This window comes from Archocentrus centrarchus, chromosome 7 (assembly GCF_007364275.1).
Source record: "Archocentrus centrarchus isolate MPI-CPG fArcCen1 chromosome 7, fArcCen1, whole genome shotgun sequence".
Lineage (NCBI taxonomy): Eukaryota > Metazoa > Chordata > Actinopteri > Cichliformes > Cichlidae > Archocentrus > Archocentrus centrarchus.
The window spans coordinates 4,642,202-4,658,841 of NC_044352.1; the positions used below are offsets into that span (position 1 = coordinate 4,642,202).

The 16,640-nt window shown below is 42.3% G+C and overlaps 2 protein-coding genes across 2 annotated transcripts in view; both read right to left on the reverse strand.

The window, feature by feature from the left end:
• Nucleotides 1-3,098: 3,098 nt before the first annotated feature.
• Nucleotides 3,099-6,660, reverse strand: pim2 (Pim-2 proto-oncogene, serine/threonine kinase). The gene is made up of 7 exons (XM_030733070.1): nt 6,336-6,660; nt 5,775-5,875; nt 5,597-5,647; nt 4,784-4,992; nt 4,516-4,685; nt 4,244-4,420; nt 3,099-4,113 (listed from the first exon to the last, which is right to left on the reverse strand). Exons 1-7 carry the CDS (start codon nt 6,391-6,393, stop codon nt 3,944-3,946), a joined length of 936 nt encoding a protein of 311 aa, XP_030588930.1. The 5' UTR covers nt 6,394-6,660; the 3' UTR covers nt 3,099-3,943.
• Nucleotides 6,661-10,292: 3,632 nt separating this feature from the next.
• The window catches only part of otud5a (OTU deubiquitinase 5a), a 42,719-nt gene continuing 36,371 nt past the window's right edge, over nt 10,293-16,640 (reverse strand). Inside the window, exon 9 of the mRNA XM_030734050.1 lies at nt 10,293-10,556. Coding sequence (XP_030589910.1) covers nt 10,423-10,556 — 134 coding nt within the window. The 3' untranslated portion in view covers nt 10,293-10,422. The remainder of the gene's footprint in view (nt 10,557-16,640) is intronic.

Consider the following 16,640-nt stretch of genomic DNA (forward strand, 5'->3'; position numbering starts at 1 on the left):
AGACCTCTGTCTCCTCCACCTCTCTCAGCCCGCTGACAGAAAAACAATCACTTCCTTCTCCTCCAGGTTTGAGCAGGGAGGATTCCTATTGGCTGCTTGTGGGACTCCTCACCTGGCGAGGTTCAGGTGTTTAGCGCCACCTGCTGGTCAAACATGGAGGAGACTTTCATTCAGTCATTCATGTCTGCTGTGAATGAACTGAGCCTGAAAGCACACCTCAGGTAAAAGCAGGTTTTAGCTGCTTTTACCTGAAAAAAATAAGAAAATCAATCAGAATGCTGCCTATTAAATTTAATTTATGGAAATATCCAAACTGAATCAAATCAGCTCTGTTTATACTGCTGTTTCTCTAATAGATACTTTGTATTTGCTTTCTGCAGCTTTTCTGGTGCTCATTAACACAAATATCTGATCAGCCAATCACACGGCACCAGCTCGATGTATTCAGGCATGTAGACGTGGTCAAGACGGCCTGCTGAGCCTCAGAGTGGGGAGGTAAGCTGATTTAAGTGACTCTGGCTGTGGAGTGGTTGTTGGTCCGAGTATTTCAAAAACTGCTGATCTGCTGGGATTTCTCACACAAGCATCTCTGGAGTTCTCAGAGGACGGTCCGAAAACGAGAAAATATCCAAGCGGCAGTTCTTGATTTAAACGTTTTGATTTTTCCCTCTCACGGTTTTAATTCAGTGAATCTCAAATTTGATTTTTTATCTTATTAATTTGAAATTGTCTTCAATAATTTAACTTTTATCTCGGTTTTTTCAGAGTTACATATCCTTGAGGTTGTTGAACCAGTAAAACATATTTTGTGTTTAATTCAAATCATCTTCTCGTGTTTTGGACTTTTTCTTTCTAACAAAGTAAAATTTGTTTAAATTCAGAGTATAAATCAAATGATATCAGAATGATAAAAGTATAGAAGAATTACCTCATGTGTACTTTAGTAACTGTTCTTACTTACATGTTGTGCAGCATTTCCTGAAAAACTGGACCCCACAGTCTGAAGGGCTCCAGTTTCAAGTCACCTATCAAGTGCTTCGAGTTTCAAACCCACGCCCTTCTCTTCCAGTCAGACTGGATGCTCCACCTCAGGGCTTCTTTGGGAGGATGAGGAAGACCACTTCACCTGGCTGTAACAGTCAGATACACTGAGCTCTGCTCTTAGATCACTCAGAATGAAGACACACCTGAGGTCTGAGGTGACATAGCCCCACAGGGCTCCTGAGCTCACAGAGACAGTTTTTAGTTTCCCTGGTTAGGCTGTTTAATTGAAATTAAGACATTTTCTCAAGCAGTTATCTTATCTTAGGGTTGTGATGGGGCTGGAGCTTATAAGGTGGTATACACCCTGAGCAGCTCGCCCAGTTTTATGTCATAACTACAGTTAAATTGTTAAATAATTAACATTAAAATGAAAACCACTCCTCAAAATCTGAAGGGAACCCTCGATCGTCGCACTCTGACTCTCACTCAGCTCAACTACACATAACTCAGTGTGTCCAGTTAGGAAGCAGAAAATCAGAAACCACTGTGAATCCATTTCACCTGCTTTAGAGTCAGGTGACACCAGGTGCGCTATACAGGAAACCCAAAGAAGGAACGATTTAACAGGTGGTGGTCACAGACCGCTGCCCTCGCCTTTTCCTTCCTCACTGATTTTTCTGTTGGTGTCCTCCTCACTGCTGGTAGCATGATGTGGTACCAGCAGCCCATTCAGGTAGTCCAGGATGGCACATCTATAGATGCTTGTACGAGAAGGTTCCCAGAACAGCCTCAGCTGCAGTGTAGATACCAGGAGACACGATGAAAGCTGGACAGTTGTAGACAGGTATCAGCAGGATGGTCACTGTAAAATGACCTCCAGCGGGCTCCTCATGTGCATGTTTCTAACCAAAGTGCTGGACACAGACTGGCGTGAGGGCCTGATATCCTTTAGTGGGACCTGTTGTGCTTACAGCCCAGCGCCGTGCAGCCTGTTTGGCATCTATTACCAGAGCTAGCAGGTCCAGCTCTGGCACCCTGCTCTCTTCACAGGTGAGAGCAGGTTCACACTGAGCACGTGTGACTGGAGACGCTGTGCTGAGCGTCGGGTTACCTGCAACAGCATCTGTGAAGAGGTCGATTTGTACCAAAGCAGGTAAAAATGGCTGCACAACATTTACCAACAGGACACATTCATCAAGTCTTCATTTGTCGATTTGTCAGTTATGAGATTTTTTTCAAAACTTCTCATCTTAAAAATGTGACTTCAGATCAAATTGCTGCTTTATTTTCTTCCCATTCATTTAACTTTAACCAGGAAGACATTACAAATGCACCAGAATCAATGGAAAGTGGTTGTTTTTTTTTAATCTTCTAAATTTGGAATTTTTTAATCTTTAAAAATGATAAATTTGACTTCAGATTGATACTTTTATTCTTTTTCAGTTGTAATCTCACAATTTGGACGTTTAACCTTTATTTCTGGTAACATTCACTTTATATTTGACTCCATATAAGTTTAATTAACCTGTAATTAATATTTTAAGACATCCAATGAGTCAACAGTCAATTTATCACACATTTGCCTCTGGGCAGCACGGTGGCATGGTGGTTAGCACTGTTGCCTCACAGCTATTAAGTCTGGGTTTGAATCCGCCCGGGCCTTTCCGTGTGGAGTTAGAGATTTCACTTTTACTTAACCAGGAAAATGACTTTTAGGAGATCAAAGATCTGAATATCAAGTCTGAAATTGTCAGAATTATGAAGTCTGGTTTGATGAAAGGATATTAGCTTCATTGTTAGTGTAGTGCTATGAAAGCTGCTCAGATTAGTAAAAAACAAACAAACAAAAAAACTGGATTTCTACATGTCTGACTTTTAAAGCTGCATTTGTAATTTTAATTTGGCCAAAATAAATATCATGAAAGTTTTCTTCTAAACCATGAACTCTGTTTTATGGTTGTTAGGAACCTGGTCTGAAATACAGCTTTTCATTTCAGTATTTTTAGGTTTTTTTTTTTTTCCTGTTACAGTGAAGACAAACTTGGATATTCCCCATTCGATCAGCAGTTTGATAGAAATCACGACACAATGTGATAAAACAAATGAAACCTTTATTCAAACATTAGATCATTTCTGTTTTGATCCAAAATTTCTATTTAATGTAAATAAACTGAATCAAGTGACCCGAGGAGCCACTTTCACTGTAGAAAAACTGAACAATACACAAGTATCTACGGAGGAGGCACGTCCAAAAAAAACAGGACGTGGGGGAACGAAGAAAAAAAAAATCCCCACCGTGAAACCACCTTCAGATTAAAAACAAAGAATTTTAACTTTACTGACAATCGAACCTGAAACTCAGCATGTGACTCATTATTTTTGTCTTTTTTAAAACTCAGTCGACACATGACAGTGTGTGACTGCGGGGGGGGGGGGGGGGGGGTCAAAGGTCACAGGTATTGGTTACAAAAAAACCAAAAACAGTGTTAAGATCAAACATGAGGCAGAACAAACTCCACAACCTTCAAAAAAAAAAAAAAAAAAAAATCAGCTTCACAGTGTCTAAAGTAACAGCAGGTGGTCGTGTCGAATTTCTTCTGTGCCACGTGACAAAAATAAATATAATAAAATAGTCAGTGTTTGTCGTCCTCCGAGTCCCTTCAAATGACCCGAAAGATTATCAGAAGAGCTGCAGATCAAGGACTTCGACCATGGCAGCGTTTGTGTTGTGATTACTTCATGTCATGTAACTTCCGTCCTGTAGGGGGAGCCGACTGTCCATCCAAACTGTCTCTTTAAAAGTCAGATCTGAAACAGCCGGGATGGACGCAGAACCAAAATAAATAATCAATAAATAGCAGATATAAATAACATCCGCCGACGAGTGTGCCGCCACGTTTAATGTGAGAAACAGGAAACAGATCTGGATCTGTGCCTCTAAGTCCAGAGTCCCACTCCTTCACAGGGACTGGCTGGGCAGGGAGCTGTGTTCCTCCTGCAGGTCTCCCCTCTCCTCCTCCTCCTCTTTGTCCTTTCCTGCCTTCATCCACGGGTGCAACAAGATCTCCTCCAGAGTGGGACGCTCCTCAGCCTGGAAGGAGAGGCACCAGCGAATCAGAGACTGGCATCCTGGTGGGAAAAAGAAAGAGGAGGTGAAAAATGGGACCACACACTCGGGGCAGTCAGATGACTCCGTCCCTGAACCTCACAGGCATTCTGAGTCCGGAGAAACGCCTGTGGAGGAGAACTTGATGCTCACCTTTAGAGACCCGTCTGGTGAAACTGGGCGTGGCCCTGTAAATCTCCACGTCGTGTTCAAAGGGGATGTCGCCGCAGACCATGTCGAAGAGCAGAACTCCCAGAGACCAGACGGTGAGGGGGACGGCCTTGTAGCACTGAGCCGCGATCCACTCAGGAGGGCTGTAGACCCGGGTCCCTGAGGACACAGGAAATGAGGAGAGGGTTAAAACATGAAACACGACAGGGGCGGTTGTTGAGGGGGGGACACATCAGTTTGCGGTGATGGGGTACCTTGGAACTCTCTGTAGAGCGTCTCCTTCAGCAGCGCTCCCGACCCAAAGTCTATGATCTTGATGTCCATCGTCCTCGTGTCAACCACTATGTTCTCATCTTTGATGTCCAGGTGCACGACGCCACGGGAGTGAATGAATCGCACCGCCTCGACGACCTGACGGAAAATCCTACCGGGAAAAACAAAGAAGCACAACGTTAATGAAAAGGCGAATGCCGCGGAACTCAGTAACCAGATTCATCAGAGGCGGCGGGCCGGAGTACAAACCTGAGCGCGAGGCTTTCGGAAAGCGCTCCTCTTTCTGTGATGAAGTCGAACAAATCCTGGCAGTGCGGCGGTCTCTCCATCACCAGCAGGAAGCCCCGCCCCTCCACCTCGAACCAGTCCAGCATGCGGATGACCCCAGGGTGGCCCCCGTCCTCTGACAGCTGCTGCAGCAGAGCAATCTCCATGGGAACGGGGTTGACCTCATCTGGCTGGGGGAAACAAAGGAAGATTAATTGATTATTGATCAACTGAAGTGATAATTAAGAGTTCAAGATAATCTTTTTTTAATATAAACAAAATGGAAAACAAGGACCATTTACTGTTGTGTGTGGAGAGACGTTTTCTATTTCTATTGATTGAGTTTAAAAAAAAAAAAAAAAAAAACCCTGATCAAAGCTGCTGAAGAGTCATAGTTAACCTCCTTTTTAAAATAACAGTCATAGCAGAAATCCCTGTATGCATGTTCATTACCAACATGTAAATTAAACGCTGATGTTTTCAGGACTTTATGAGTCACACATGTGGTTTTAAAAACAGAAACTCTGGCCTGGTGTTTTTCTGCCCCAAATCCTCGCCTGCAGGTGGCTTCAGGTGTTTTTTGTAGCAGTGGGGAAACCCATGTGAATTTGCAATGAATAGTAAAGAGGTGGTCATAGTGGGAAAACACTAAACCGTGACGCCACAGATTTCCGTGGAGAAACCGCCCACAGCGGTTGCAGTCCACCTAAGCCACCGGCAGGGGGCGGAGCTAAACCTGAGCTGTGTTTACAGGTGTCACTGAAATTAAAAAAAACAAAAAAAAAAATAACTCACCAGTCTGGTCCACTTCTGAACTCTGTCAGTAGAGATCTGTTTGATGGCAACCTGGAGAAACAAAAACAAGAAGTAAAATATTAAATATCCGCTTGTTGCCAGTGGACACATTTTGAATACAGCCTCTGAAACTGAGATCAATCGTGCATGGATAAATATACAGGTGTGTAGTCGTTACCTGTAGTCCATCAGAGAGCCTCTGGCCTGAAAACACGGAGCCGAAGCCGCCGCTGCCGAGCAGAGGACCGCAGCGATACTGACTGAGGAAGGGCTCCTTCACTGAGGGGGGCAAAACAGTCACATCAGTACATGTCTCACATTCAGGGAGCGTACATGAGCTAAACCCACAACACAAACATAAGGAAACTGAAAACACCAGACGGTTTAAACCGCTGGACAGAAAAATAAGTTCGTTTTAAAATGAGTCTGATATCCGTGTTTCTCTAACTGAAATAACAGGAAACTTTAATGCAGCATTTCCCCAGCGCTCACACACTTCCAGCGGGGTTTTCAAATTATCTGTTTTAACGGCTTTTCCTTTTTAAAGTTTCACTGCTACAAACCACAGAAGCGCCTCCAAAAAGTTCAGCACCCTAGCGAAACTCAGGCTGCTGAAGTCGCTGCTTTTTCAAAGCAGTCTGGCTGCGTTTTGGAGAGGATTTAAACCGGCTCAATGCCCTGAACAAGTCTTTACTGGACCCGGCGCCACATTTTTATTTGACCGTACTGTGGTTCTTACCGTTCTTCCCTCGGACCTCTCCCTCCAGGTCAAACTCCACGGCTCTCTTATCCAACATTTTGTAAAGTTTTCCGTTTAGTTGAAGCTAGTAAAATCCATACTCCTGTTGGCGAAAAACCTCTTCAAATCAGTTGTTTTTCGTTTTAATCGACTAACGTTGCCGTCTTCTTACGACTCCTTCCTGCTTTATGCTTTAAAAATCCAGGTAAAGCAAAAAGAAAAACCCAAAACAGTAAAGAAAATAGTTAAAATGATTTTTCCTGTTTCTGTGAGTAAAACGCGTTCGTAGATTTAAAGACCCTGCTTGCTAACTGACGCCCTCCGGGACGACCGCGCTCTGTTCTCTACTCCAATGTTTTCTTCTGTATTTATACTACACTAACGCTAGCCCCGCCCACTCGATTTCACTGTCCAATCAGTTTGCAGACGTGTGCTTAATGTTTTGAACTGCCACATTCAAGTCGCGGGCTTATGAATATTCAAATCCCGCGAGAGGAATTCGTAGAATTCAGTTCAACGAACGAGCTGAGGAAGCGCGCCCTGATACTTTGACGGGAAAGAGCAGGGAAGTTTCCTCTCACACATGCACGCTCGCTCACACACACACACACACACCGAAACCAGCGACCCCGCAGAGCGCCGCCTACTTTCAGTTCGCTCTCAAAGTGACCGAGCTCTGGTACCTGCTGACTGTCACACCTCATTATAACTGAGGTATTTATAAACTGCTTTCCTGTGACTGCGACAGTTACAAGAATATCAAAATAAGACAAGCGACTGCCAAGAATCAGGCCAAGAAACACGCAACACAAACTGCCCCTTTATCGCATCTATTAAAAACTTTAGGTCTGAGCTAAACTTGCAACATAAATCATCCCATAAGCTAAATAAAGTCTGATTTTAAAATAGTTTATTTTACTGCGTTTCCTACAGCACGAAGCTAAAAGCTCAACTTTAAGACTTTAAACCAGCCTGCAGGGTGAGAAATATGAAGAGTGCTTCGAGATGCAAACATTTTTTTAAAAATTAATTTCATGGTCACAGGAAAATAAAAACTGTGTGCATACAAATACCAGACACATTTGGGAAAAGGGAGTTTGCGGACACCTCTGCTGCTGCTGCTCACACTGCCAGCATTCTGACAATACATTTATTTAAAAAATGTATGTAATCCGTTGCTTTAGACTAAAACATTCACTCAGTAGTTTCTTTTACTGGTTAAATTACCTGCAGGGTGAAAATAAGGGGAGTCAAAGTTTTGGCATAGGTATTTTAAAGCTGGAGCCTGGTCACCTGCACATAAAGCAGCATGTAGATATCTAATTAAAGCTGCTTAAAGCGTTTGCCTCAAAGTATGTTTCTTAAAAGCTTTTTGTCATCTGGAAGTTAAAACTTCTACCACCTTCAAGAACCGTGTCTCATTCTCTTCCATAACACAGACCCAGACTTTAAAAGTGGCCATTTTTTAATGAAGTCTGCAAAAACTCTCACCCAAGTTTCTGGTTAAATTGAGGTGAAAACTGAACATACAGGGTCCACGTGGACTTTTGACTTTATTTTTTTGGAGCAGACCTGTAGGGCCATGGAGAAAAAAATCCCACAGAAAGATGAGAACCAGATTTTGCTACACTGTGGTTGTACAGATTTAATTCATTCCATGATTTGGTGAATTTGTGCAGCTCCGGGGGGGGGGGGGGGGGGGGGGGGGGGTAAACTACAGGGAGCTTCGCTCCTACATCAGCTCCTCTGAAAACACTCTTTATGCAACTCTGATACATTTCTGTTTTTCCTCATTCAACTCTAAATGTCGAGCACCGAAAGGTAAACAAGCAGAAATTCAGGAGAAAGTTCACAGATCTCAGTTTCACCAGTTATTCTGACCATGTCAGCCTAGATCAGAGTTCAAGCCCCACGCATGAATCCACAGCGACAGCACATCATCTTCAGATGACATCTAAACACCTCTCACCACTGTCCATGCTTCTAAAAGACAAACAGAAACAGCTACTCTTACAGATTTAATCACAGTGTTGCTTCTGTCGATTTAACTTTGTGTTTTTAATTCATGTCTATCACAGAATCGTAAAACCACATGTTTAACATCTGGAATCAAATTTGTGATTTCTTTTGACTTTATTTTTCAGAATATGACCTCCACTCTTGTCTCTGTTGTGCAGTTACATAAAAAAAAATGACCTTCAGCGCTGCTGCTGCACCTCTGTGAAAAGGAAATGATATAGAAGAGGGAGGAGAAGGAAAGAATACAAATCTCACATTTTTTTCAGAAACATTTTCCTCTTTTTATTCCAAGAAAAAAAATTTCATCCCAAACAAGAAAATAAAATAAAACAAAACAAAACAAACTTATATTATTAATAATAACAACAGTAATCAATCATTAAGAGGATAAGTATGACAATTCTCTATTTTTTCTCTCCTTTTTTTTTTTTTTTATTTGACGCTTTTTCTCTATGATGATATTGGTCGTGGTCAATTAAACATGCAGCTAAATAAGTCCAATGAAGATGATGATGATGATGCTGGAGGAGGAGAAGGAGGAGGAAGACAAAAAGGAAGAATGGGTGGGTGTTACAGGCCATGAAGCTGGAGGCTTTTTTTTGTTTGTTTGTTTGTTTGTTTTTTAGAAAATAAATGCCTTGACACAAAATGGCCACCAGTAGCGGCAGGGGGCAGTGGGGGGGTAGTTTGGCTTTTCACAGCCAAGCTAACTGTAAGCTTAGCTAGCTTTAAAATGTAATAAGACTTTTCTGTGTGATAGCTCGCTCGCTAAAGACTTTGGATAACTTAGCCTAAACACAATTATCAGCTCTGATTATTATGGGGCTAGCAATCCTCACGCAAAAGAGCCGCCAGAGGGGGAAACTACTTTGCTACTGGTTGCTAAGCTAACAGCGACTCAGCTTATTAGCAGCCCTGCTAATGACCTAGCCTTAAAACAGAGTAAGACTTCAGGTGATAGCCTGCTCACTGATAAGCATGCTAATTTAGCCTTAACATGTTAAATGTTTTGAGTCCTGATTCGCAAGATAAACTTTTAAAACGAAATCATTCCCTGACACAACATGGCTGCCAGCATGCGCAACAAAAGGGCGAAAAACTGTTTTGACTAGCATACTGTGTGCTAAGCGGGGAGAAAAAAAAACAAACACCTTCTTTAATTAAGCTAACTGTAGCTTGTTAGCGGTGTAAGACTTCAGGTAATAGCATTAGCCTCCAGGACGCTGACACACGAACAACCTACTGGCTGCCTTTTTTTTTTTTTTTCACTTCTGATAAGCATTCTTCATTCAAACCAATGATGATGTTAGCTGCAGAGCTAACAGCCTGATTCTGAAAAGCAGAAATGTACCGATTACAAAATTCTGGGCCGATACCAATGTTTACAAGAACAATTTTTCCTACAGCTGATACTGATACCAATGTTTGTTTATTGAGTTTTTTATTTATTATTTTATTTTATGCAAAGAAACCATTGTATAAAAAAAAGTCACTGAATTATTTAAAGTCTTTCAGCTTTTCATATCACTACTTTTTGTACATTTAGCCAGCACGAAACTGAAGTGAAACAAACACGCAAACATCGCCCGCCGCTGTCGCTGAGCATCGTCTTACGGCAGTCAACGAGGCGGGCGGCGGGCGATGCCGATGTCTCGCCGATACTTCGGTACATCCCTAAACACAAGGATTAAAATTCAAAGCTGCCCAGAATGAAGTTTAAATGTCAAGAAGTACAAATTACAGCTGACAGCGAGTCAGCATTAAGACCGCGCTCCGTCCGAGTGGTAACCAGGAAACGAAAAGACAAAAAAGGGAAGGAAGAGGAAGCGAGACGGGAAGGAGGGAAGAGAGTCGACGGAACACAGATAGAGAAAGATATGAGCCGATGATATGAGGAACAAAAAAAAAAAAAAAAGTGCATCTTTGTTGGATGTTTTTATTTTTTCCCTGGTCGATCTCCTTCGGTGGGTCAGAGGTGGGCAGGAGAGTAGTGGGGGGGATGGGGGTGAAAGGTCGCTGTTGTGTGTGTGTGCGCGTTTTTTTTCTTTTGTGCGTGTCGGGCCGGCTATCAGCTGCTGTCGGGCGATGGCTCCCTCTCTCGATGCATGCCGGTGCTCTGGTGTTTGATTTTGTCCAGGTACTCCTGCTGAGAGACCGCTAGCACCGACGCCAGGATCTCATCGTCCTCCCAGTCCGTAAGACCTGAAACACACAAAAACACACAGGAACTTTTAAAACGGGGACCTACTCTGCTCACGTCCACCTCTGTGGCTTTATTTAGGGACACTGCAGTTCAGATTAATCAAACCCTACAGAGCCCCACTTCATTAAATGAGTAAATAAGTCTCGCTTTCTTCTGATTTGCCAGCTTCAGGAAGCCAGCTGAAGGGCATTTGGAGTCGGGTGGATTTGAGTTCAAATGTTCTCAGTAAAAGTTCAAATAATCATCTCATCATTTGGTGATATTGCAGGAAGAAGGTGCCAAAAATGGACCAACCTTTAGTCGATAGAACAATCATCCACGCACACCATGAGCCCATGTGCTGTACTGTGTGAGTTTTAAAAAGCTTATCCTGCAGACCTGCTGAGCATGAACAAGCGCCTGAAGCAACCTCTGAACCACTGCCGCAAATAAAATCCCCTAAAGTTTGATGTGAAAGTGTCAGAAAATATGAAGGAGGTGATGCAGAGCAATGGCGGTGATATCTGTTCCTGCCTAAAATAATGAAGCATTTCTGAGTACGGTTAACTGGAATTTATTCATCCAGTTAAAGGATGAACTGGGGGACTAAGCACTGGGCTCTGAAAACAAAACTGTGAACGTTCTGTGGTGTTCTTCCATGAGAACATCAGGCTGAAGACTCCATATGGACACTGAAAATGATTTAATTGGTATTTACTAAATCACGTGCACTCATTTGATCTCAGCAGTGAGAGCGTACTGTAATTTGCTCTCAGTGACAGTTACAGTTCACAGTGTCTCCATGCTTTGTTTTTTGGGGCGTGGGGCTCAGTCTCTGTCTATTCATCCTTGGTGTTAAACTAATTATCACGTGTTGGGAAGCTTTTGATAACGGTTTGTTATCAGCTCTGAGAAAGGCCGAAGACGTCCCCGTTAATCAAACCTGGGCCCGGCTGCTGGTCTATCAGCTATATTTAGGCTTTAACTGAATGTAAAAATTTAGGCAGCGATTGAATCCTGAGTTTTTAAACACATTTATAGGAAAGGATTACAATGGTTATATTTTGAGTAGTTTGATGTTGGCAGGCACAAACTGCTTCTTTGGCATCGTTCACTTGTGGAGAGTATTTCAACTTCATGGTATTTTTCTTTTTTGTAGTTGTGTTGCAAACTTAATAGAATTTGCTGACCAGGAAAACCATAAACTGATGCTGATCAAAAGTGGATAATTCTTATATAATCAGGACATCTCATGTCTGGAAAACAAATCCTGGCATGTGTCACCTGTATGTTGTGGGGGCTTGAGTGCTGTTGTTATCGAGCACTTTTTCATTTATGTCTTTAATGTCTGCAATTGTGATTGGGCTGCAGCTTCTGAACCACTGAAGTCCCTAAATTTAGTTGTGAACTTGTCAGAAAACCTGGAGGTGGTGATATAGAAGCACAGCAGTAGGCAGTGAGATTTTAGACTAAAATAAAAAGGTATTTTTCAGTATGTATAATCATTTGGGGATTTTATCTAATCAGGTAACGATTAAAATGGGGCAGGAGGCACACGGTCAGTGAAAACCTGCTGCTGGTTTGAAGAAGATAGCACAATTTCAGAGCTCAAGTCTCAAATGAACACGACACTAAAAATTGACACCATTTTTTTTTCCATTTGCTCAATTTATGTGCACTAGTTTTATTTCAGCACAGCGAGTCTCTGCCATATATTTGCTCTTATTAATGGTTGCATAACTTTCTCTCCCTTGCTCTCAGTTACACCGTTTTCTTCAGCATGCTAAACAGGTGAGGAGAAATGATGACAATGATACTAAAGTGTTGATTAACTGCTTTTAGGAGCAGTCAGTCAGTCTGGCCATCGAGTTTAAACTAATTAACACATTGAAAAGCTTTAGATAAACAGAATATGCTAACAAGCATATTTAAAGTGGACCTATTCAAGAAAAGCTGAATAGGTCAGTGAGTCTCTACTTTATATTTATTCACATGAATATCTGCATTAATTTCTATGCTCTCTGTTACACTGTTAAACTGCTTTGTTGAGCATGTAAAGCCAATGAGAAACTGGTCAAACAAAGGCGCCACTCAAGTATCTGCCAGTTTAACGGCTTTTGGGAGTGGTCAGTTGTCTGCCCAGCTCTAGTTTAAACTCATTAACACGTGTTAGGAAGCTTTTGATCAACTTACAAATAGACTAATGAGTTATAGTCAAGTCTAGGAAAAGCTGAATAGGCCCTCTTGAGTTAAACCTGGTAGGTATGTAATTTATGTGCATTAGTGTTATTTTAACATAATGAGTGTGGACTGTATAACTTTCCACATTAATAGTTGAATCGGATTCTCTCCTCTGCTCTCAGTTACACTGTTTGCTTTGTTCAGCAAACCGAGGAGAAACTGGTGAAACAAATACATCACTGAAGTTTCTGCTACTTTAGCTGCTTCTAGTAGATGCTGTCTCTCCATCTTTTGATTTAAACTCATTTCTCTCGATAAACTTGGAGAATACTAACAAGCTCTAGTCAATATCTTCTTTTGCTGTGCTCCACCCCTCTCACAATGACACTGCAAAATACAGCAGAGATTCTTATACTGCACTGAAATAAAAGAAGGGCACATAAACTAGGTAGGCAGTGTCGCCTCACAGCAAGAATGTCCTGGGTTCAACTTCCACCTGGGGCCTTCCTGTGTGGCGTTTGGATGTTCTTCCCATATCTGTGTGGGGTTTCTCCAGGTGCTCCAGCTTCCTCCCACAGTCCAAAGACATGCATAGGGTTAGGCTCTGTGGTGAATGTGAGTGTGAATGGTTATGTGTAGGCATAAGCTCTGGAACAGCTTGGCAACCTGTCCAGGGTGTATCTTGTCTCTTGCCTCTTGACAGCTGGGATAGACTCCAGCCCCCCCCCTCAACCCTGAATTGGATGAGAATGCTTTTTGGTCCCAGTTGAAGCCAACTGATTACATTTCCATATGTTCAATGCAAGCTGAAAGGACAGGGGACAGTGACTCTCTCACACATGTGTTTTTGAAAAGCTATCACTCAGTCAACGATCTGCCTGTCTGTTTGATCTACCTGAGCTTCTAGTGGGTGGATGGCTCTATATGACATTATAGTGTGAATTATCCCCCTTCCCAGTCACAGCTGCCAGGTCTGACAAGTCTTCAGGCACAAACCCAGAAATTTATCCATTTGGATATTTAGGGGCCATTTTAAGTGTAAAGTAGATGCTTCTTTCTAAAAGCTAGTTTTGAAACCTCCCCACCATGTTTGTGCTGCTGGTGCCTTCTGGACCAAAACCTGAACTTACTGCTAAACAACAACTGAACTGTGTGTTAGGTGTATGGTACAAATGAATGACTCAACAAAGCGGTCCTGCTTTTACTTTTACTGTTTCTGTGTCTTTTAAATGGCTGCTTGCTTAACAGATGATTGGACAGCATGTCATAATTAGTTGTCGTTGTTTTTAAATGTGCATTATTGATTTAAATAATAAACCTAACTGACAGCCAAAGCAGGATCAGGGGAGCTGGTTAAAGCCTGTGTGCTCATGGATGCAGGAGTCCGGGTGCTAACTGAGGGTTATATCCCAAGAAGAAAACACTATTTAAGTGGCGGCTGGTGATGAGACAGACAGAGACATCCTGATGAGTTAAATATTGTCCTGTACTTTGATAAAAACTCCAGCATTCAGTTCTGTGCTCTAAACACGTGATAAAAACTGTTACACACAGCACCGACAACAACAACAATGAAACTGACTGTGCTTTCTCAGAGCAACAACAGCCTGTACGACCTCAGATAACCTCACACACACACTCTCACACACCCTGCTCAGCTGCTTCCTGCCTGCCTCACTGTAAACAAAGTGACTCTCAGCTACTGTGTGTGTATCGATATCTTTGCAAAATCAGAACTACAGCATTTGTAATGTCCCCCACTGGATTCTGGACTGCATTTAGAAGCCTCAACATTGTTTGTTTTTTTAAGCCAGAAGTGACCATTTCAAGCAGGTGGATGTTAGCAGCTAAAGCTAGCTAATAACATAACTAACTAGCTATCACTACCCAATCAGGATTATAACTGACATCTAATGAAAAACCCAAATTCAGTATCTCAGAAAATTAGAATATTGTGAAAAGGTTCAACATTGAGACACAAAAAGGTCATTGCTAAAGAGGCTGGCTGTTCACAGAGCTCTGTGTCCAAGCACATTAATAGAGAGGCGAAGGGAAGGAAAAGATGTGGTAGAAAAAAGTGTACAAGCAATAGTGATAACTGCACCCTGTAGAGGACTGTGGAACAAAACCCATTCAAAAATGTGGGGGAGATTCACAAAGAGTGGACTGCAGCTGGAGTCAGAGCTTCAAGAACCACCACGCGCAGACATGGTATCAGCTGTCGCAGTCCTCGTGTCGAACCACTCTTGAACAAGAGACGGCGTCAGAAGCGTCTCGCCTGGACTAAAGACAAAAAGGACTGGACTGCTGCTGAGTGCTCCAAAGTTATAATCTCTGATCAAAGTCAATGTTGCATTTCCTTTGGAAATCAAGATCCCAGAGTCTGGAGGAAGAGAGGAGAGGCACAGAATCCACGTTGGCTGAGGTCCAGTGTAAAGTTTCCACAGTCAGTGATGGTTTGGGGTGCCATGTCATCTGCTGCTGTTGGTCCACTGTGTTTTCTGAGGTCCAAGGTCAATGCAGCCGTCTACCAGGAAGTTTTAGAGCACTTCATGCTTCCTGCTTCTGACCACCTTTATGGAGATGCAGATTTCATTTTCCAACAGGACTTGGCACCTGCACACAGTGCCAAAGCTACCAGTACCTGCTTTAAGGACCACGGTATCCCTGTTCTTAATTGGCCAGCAAACTCACCTGACCTTAACCCCATAGAAAATCTATGGGCTATTGTGAAGAGGAAGATGTGATACATCAGACCCAACAGTTCAGAAGAGCTGAAGGCCACTATCAGAGCAACCTGGGCTCTCATAACACCTGAGCAGAGCCACAGACTGATCGACTCCATGCCACGCCGCATTGCTGCAGCAATACAGGCAAAAGGAGCCCCAACTAAGTACTGAGTGCTGTACATGCTCATAGTTTTCATGTTCATACTTTTCATGCTCATACTTTTCATGTTCACACTTTTCAGTTGGCCAACATTTCTAAAAAATCCTTTTTTTCTATTGGTCTTAAGTAATATTCTAATTTTCTGAGATACTGAATTTGGGTTTTTCATTAGTTGTCAGTTATAATCATCAAAATTAAAAGAAACAAACATTTGAAATATATCAGTCTGTGTGTAATGAATGAATATAATATACAAGTTTCACTTTTTGAATGGAATTACTGAAATAAATAAACTTTTTCTTGATATTCTGATTTTATGACCAGCACCTGTATAAAAGGGCAGATATTTAAGATGAAGAAGTAGATTTATTTGCACACACTCCAATAAATGCATTGGGGCAAACTCAAGTATCTTGCCCTTGTACTTCATACAGACCAGAGGAGCCGGGGATCAAACCCCCAACCAATCCGATCAGTGGATTACCCCTGAGCTGCAGCTGCATGGCCACTGTGACTGACAGGTGTCCCGACACAGGGAACTATAGCGAATAGCCGTCCCTGAACTGGACCTCTTTACTGTGTCCGTGCTTTTGGAGCTTTTTTAATTAAATCGGCCAACAAAAACTATGACTTGCTGTGAAGTATAGCCCATCCAAGAAGTCTGCATTTCAGTCTTGACAATTCAGTTTCTAGTGTTTTATTAGTTTGCTAATAATTAGCAGGTATCTGCACCCTCAAATCCAAATATGTCACAGTGCGTATGTCCCTGTTTTATGCTATTATCACAGCCTTCTAAAGTAATACTATTTTTCAGATAATGTCATTAAATATGCTTAAAGAGGTAAAGGTCAGTAACTCCGGTTAGCGGAGGTGAGGCCTAGAAGACAGCTAGCAATTAAAGCAGCCGTGCCCCCAAACTTTAAGCCTGAACAAAATGCATGTGGGGGAGATATTAAAAAAACAAACAAAAACAAAACATATTGTTGTCATGAATAAACGTGAGTATGAGGCTGTAAACATGTTTATTTCTGCTG

Coding starts and splice junctions, on each gene's coding strand:
- pim2 (XM_030733070.1), bottom strand. CDS start 6,393: ATGTTGGATAAGAGAGCCGTGGAGTTTGACCTGGAGGGAGAGGTCCGA. Junction 4,686..4,783: donor TCCGAAAGCCTCGCGCTCAG/GTTTGTACTCCG, acceptor TTTTCCCGGTAG/GATTTTCCGTCAGGTCGTCG. Junction 4,114..4,243: donor CACCAGACGGGTCTCTAAAG/GTGAGCATCAAG, acceptor TTTTCCCACCAG/GATGCCAGTCTCTGATTCGC.